Genomic DNA, 4,039 nt, shown 5'->3' with positions numbered 1-4,039 from the left:
CAAATGAAATTAGCGTGTTAATTTTGAGAATTAAGTAGAGTAATTATATATATAAGCAGAGTAATTATGTATTATATAATTACGGGGAGGGATATATTGAGAACCATGTTGAGTTTTAAAAACTTAAGAACTCAATTCTAGGCCACATATTTAATTAAATGGATTGGAATATGTGGTTGAGATTAAATCTGGCAAAAAAGTAAAAGTAAGAGAGAGAATAAATATGTAAGTGGTTACACTAACTTTTACGTCCGTTATACATGTGTAAAAAGTTGACTCGGTGCGTAAAAAATTCTGTAATTTTTTTATTTTTTTACGTGCATGTAACTTACATATATTACGCATATGTAAAAAAAATTCGAAAAAAAAAATCGTTACACTGAGTTCTTTCGAGTTTTTAAAACTCAAAGGGGTTCTTAATTGAAATATCCCCATATATTACTTTGCTTATATATATAATTACTAAACTTAATTCACACAATTAGCATGTTAATTTCATTTGTATTTGATCTAAACCCATGAAATAACTATAGCGCCATATCCGTAAAATAGCTACTTTTTGATTTTCTAGGATAACTTTATGCTACGATAATTAACTAGATACAAAAGGTCACTTGACTAAGCCTCAAAACTTTTGTGCTTATTTTCTACGTTGTAAATAAGACCTCCATGAACACAAATACCTGATTTTATTCTTTATACAAAAATATTAGAATGTACTATTGATCATTAATTTCAAATGGGTCGTGTATGATCATCCCACATGCATTAAAATATACACCTGTTAATAAAGTGGCTGCATTAAAGTGGTGTACCATGTGCCTCGTGGATCATGAAGGTGATCTGCAGTGTTTGCAAGAATCTTGATACCAGTATTTAGTAATAATCCATGCATGTTCTAAAACCAGAAATTAGAGAAATTGAATGAAAACCTAGTGTTGTTAAATTACATGCATAACTCATAATTTCTACAGCTCAAAACCAAAAAAAAAAAAAATCTAAAAGAAAAACTTAAAACTCAAATCATCAACTTTTTTTTTTGTTGCTTCTGATCTTGATCTGTTATAATATATTTACTACCATGGTCCTCCTCCTAGCTCTCCAGTACCCCAATAGCCAGTTGAAGATTCTCCTTGCCCTTTATTAGTTGCCTCAAACAATTGATCACTATTTGAGGTTGGAATAGGCTTCAAATCTTGAAAAGGGAATAAAATCCTTGCATTTGCATTAGCATTTGCACTTGTACCAGCAGTTGTAGTTATAGTACTCATAGTGCTTTGATGATTGGCTGCTACCCCACCTCCAACTTGTATTGGATGATAACCATTTTCAAACCCATCAAGAGAAAAATTCAAACCTGGAGCTGCAGAATTATTCATGATCATGGTGTTGGTGGTGTTTGGATTGTAGGGCAAGTTACCTAATCCACTTTTCAAGAACTCCATGGCTGAGAACTGCAGCGATGAACTGGTGGTGGTGGTTGTGGTGTTTGGATTGTAGGGCAAGCTACCAGACTGAAGAGAGATGTTTGTGTAACCTAGGTTTAGGTCTTGACCCTGAACTTGACCTTGACCTTGAATGATTGTCTTGTTAGGGTTTTGTGTGATCAAGCTTGCTAATTGTGGAGCCATCATCTGGTACTGATTCTTGGATACGGCAGCTGCGGCTGCGGCTGCTGCTGGTACTGATGATGATGAAGAAGATGATGATCGTTTGTTCCGCCTCGAACCACCACCAACGGGAACATTTCGGAGAGAGCCGCCGTCGGTCCAATACCTTCTACAAGTCTTGCAGAAGTACCTTGGCTGAGAGAGGCTGTAGTTGTTGTAATAACAGAACTTTGTGTGAGCAGAATTGCATCTTGGACAGTTCAAAGCTTGTGGCTTTTGTGGTCTAATATTTTTCTTTTCTTCCATGGATTTCACTACTCCCAATCCCTGAAGAGTTGAAAAAGAAAAAGAGAGTTACATGACTCCATGCCATCAAATCCAACTCAGTTTGTCTAAAAAAGAAAGCTTTATTAGGTCAACTTTGTATCAGATGGTGGGAATTTAAAAGGGAAAGTAAAGAAAGTGAGATTACTACTTTCAAGAACAATATTATGAGACAAACTAAACAACTCAAAAGATTTGGGATTAGTGGTTATTAACAACATCATCATCATCATCTGTTTAAAAAGTGCAAAATTCTAAGCCTACCCATCATCAAAAACAAGAAACAAAACCCTAGAAAGAAAGTTAGAAAATCAAGAAAGACATGCATGGGATGGGCTTTATATATATAAATGAATTGAGATAAGGATTAGGTTACCTTCGACCACTGACCAGCATCCATTAGATTAGATGATCTCAAGAAAAGAAATAAAGGGAAAGTTTGTGGAGATGGTGAGAGAGAATGTGAAAAAGATGACTACATACACCCACCCACCCACTTTTGGAAGACTGGAGGTGGTCATAAAGCAAGAAAAACACTGGAGAAGGTGCGCTTTGGCTCACTCAACTCACTTATTATAATTTTATTATGTGGAATGGGCATCTTTGTTTTCGTGCCCACTGTTATATTATAAATAATATATCCATCCATATTTGCATAAATTAACTAAGTTAATGGGGGCATGATTTATGCTCCTAAATCAAGACTGAAATAGAAGTTTTCTACTTTCTTTAATAAAATATACAAACAAGTTTTAACACTAAAAAGTATTTGAACGACGTTGTCTAGATAACTTTTAGAGAAGTGTAAAGTTAGGAGACCAAAAACATGCATGTGACATGTTTTTAAATAAATATACCCTACTAAAAAGAAATTTTTGCTTCAAAAGTGTAAACAGAAATTAACACGTATATATGGTGTCTTAAATTATTAGGCATTACATTATACGGTAATATCATGTGAAAAAAAAAATCTAAAAAAAAAAAAGGTTTTAATTAGCACCATGCCTAAAAATTTGAAGACATCATATCCATTATGCATAATGTCGATGTTAATACGAGCATGTATATGTTGGCAGTTTATGTAGGAAGGGTGAAAAAAGCGTGAAGTGTAAGAAGCAACCTTAGCATGCAACACCACATCAGCATAAATGTCCATATATAATCACGTATCAGGTTATATAATCACGTAGACACGAATCTCATATATATATATAGGGGATATTTCAAATGAGAACCCTTTTGAGTTTTAAGAACTAGAAAGAACTCAGTGTAACGATTTTTTTTTCGAATTTTTTTTGACACATGCGTAATATATGTAAGTTACATACACGTAAAAAAATTACAGAATTTTTTACGCACCGAGTCGACTTTTTACACATGTGTAACAGACGTAAAAGTTAGCGTAACCACTTACATATTTATTCTCTCTCCTACTTTGACTTTTTTGTCATATTTAATCTCAACCACATATTCCAATCCATTTAATAACTGTGTGGCCTAGAATGAAGTTCTTAAGTTCTTACAATTCAACATGGTTCTTAAAAAATCTCTCCCCTATATATATATATTTATATATATATATGCTTTGTAATTAAGTATCACGTCCAATAATTTATAGGCATGAAATGTCCATATATAATTAATCATGTACCGGGTTATAATGTAATCACCTATCATTTACATAAGCACGTATCAAGTTATATAATCGCGTGCCACACTTGTATAACTATGTATTATTAAAAAAACTATAGCAATACTATACTTCTTTTATATATATATATAGAGAGAGAGAGAGTTAGGTTAGAATAAAAACTCATTTAAGTTGAGAAAACTCTAGAAACTCATTCTTAACCATATGTTTTTAATTAAAGATTAAATCTTATGGTCCACAATTAAAGTTAATAAAAAATATAGAAGCTTATTTATATTTTCTCTCTCATGAAAACATATATAAAAATTACTAAAAAATGTAAAAAAAAATAGCAAAACATTTTTTTTATGTTTTCGATGTTTTGTATTAAATGTAAAAAAAAAACGATGTTACATAAGATTTTCTCAACTCAAGAAAGTTTTCAAACTATATTTCTCCTATACATACAAACATA

General features: G+C 32.3%; 1 protein-coding gene across 1 annotated transcript; it reads right to left on the bottom strand.

Moving 5' to 3' along the window:
- Positions 1 to 896: 896 nt before the first annotated feature.
- Positions 897 to 2,498, bottom strand: LOC143572480 (dof zinc finger protein DOF4.6-like). The gene is made up of 2 exons (XM_077057635.1): positions 2,311 to 2,498; positions 897 to 1,937 (listed from the first exon to the last, which is right to left on the bottom strand). The coding sequence occupies exons 1-2, from the start codon at positions 2,332 to 2,334 to the stop codon at positions 1,077 to 1,079; spliced, it is 885 nt and encodes a 294-aa protein (XP_076913750.1). The 5' UTR covers positions 2,335 to 2,498; the 3' UTR covers positions 897 to 1,076.
- Between the last annotated feature and the right edge of the window lie 1,541 nt (positions 2,499 to 4,039).

The sequence above is a fragment of the Bidens hawaiensis genome, unplaced genomic scaffold (genome assembly GCF_021521415.1).
Source record: "Bidens hawaiensis isolate Kalapana, Puna unplaced genomic scaffold, B.hawaiensis_p1.1 tig00025880_1, whole genome shotgun sequence".
Taxonomy (NCBI): Eukaryota; Viridiplantae; Streptophyta; class Magnoliopsida; order Asterales; family Asteraceae; genus Bidens; species Bidens hawaiensis.
This window is presented reverse-complemented; position numbering and strand designations above follow the sequence as displayed.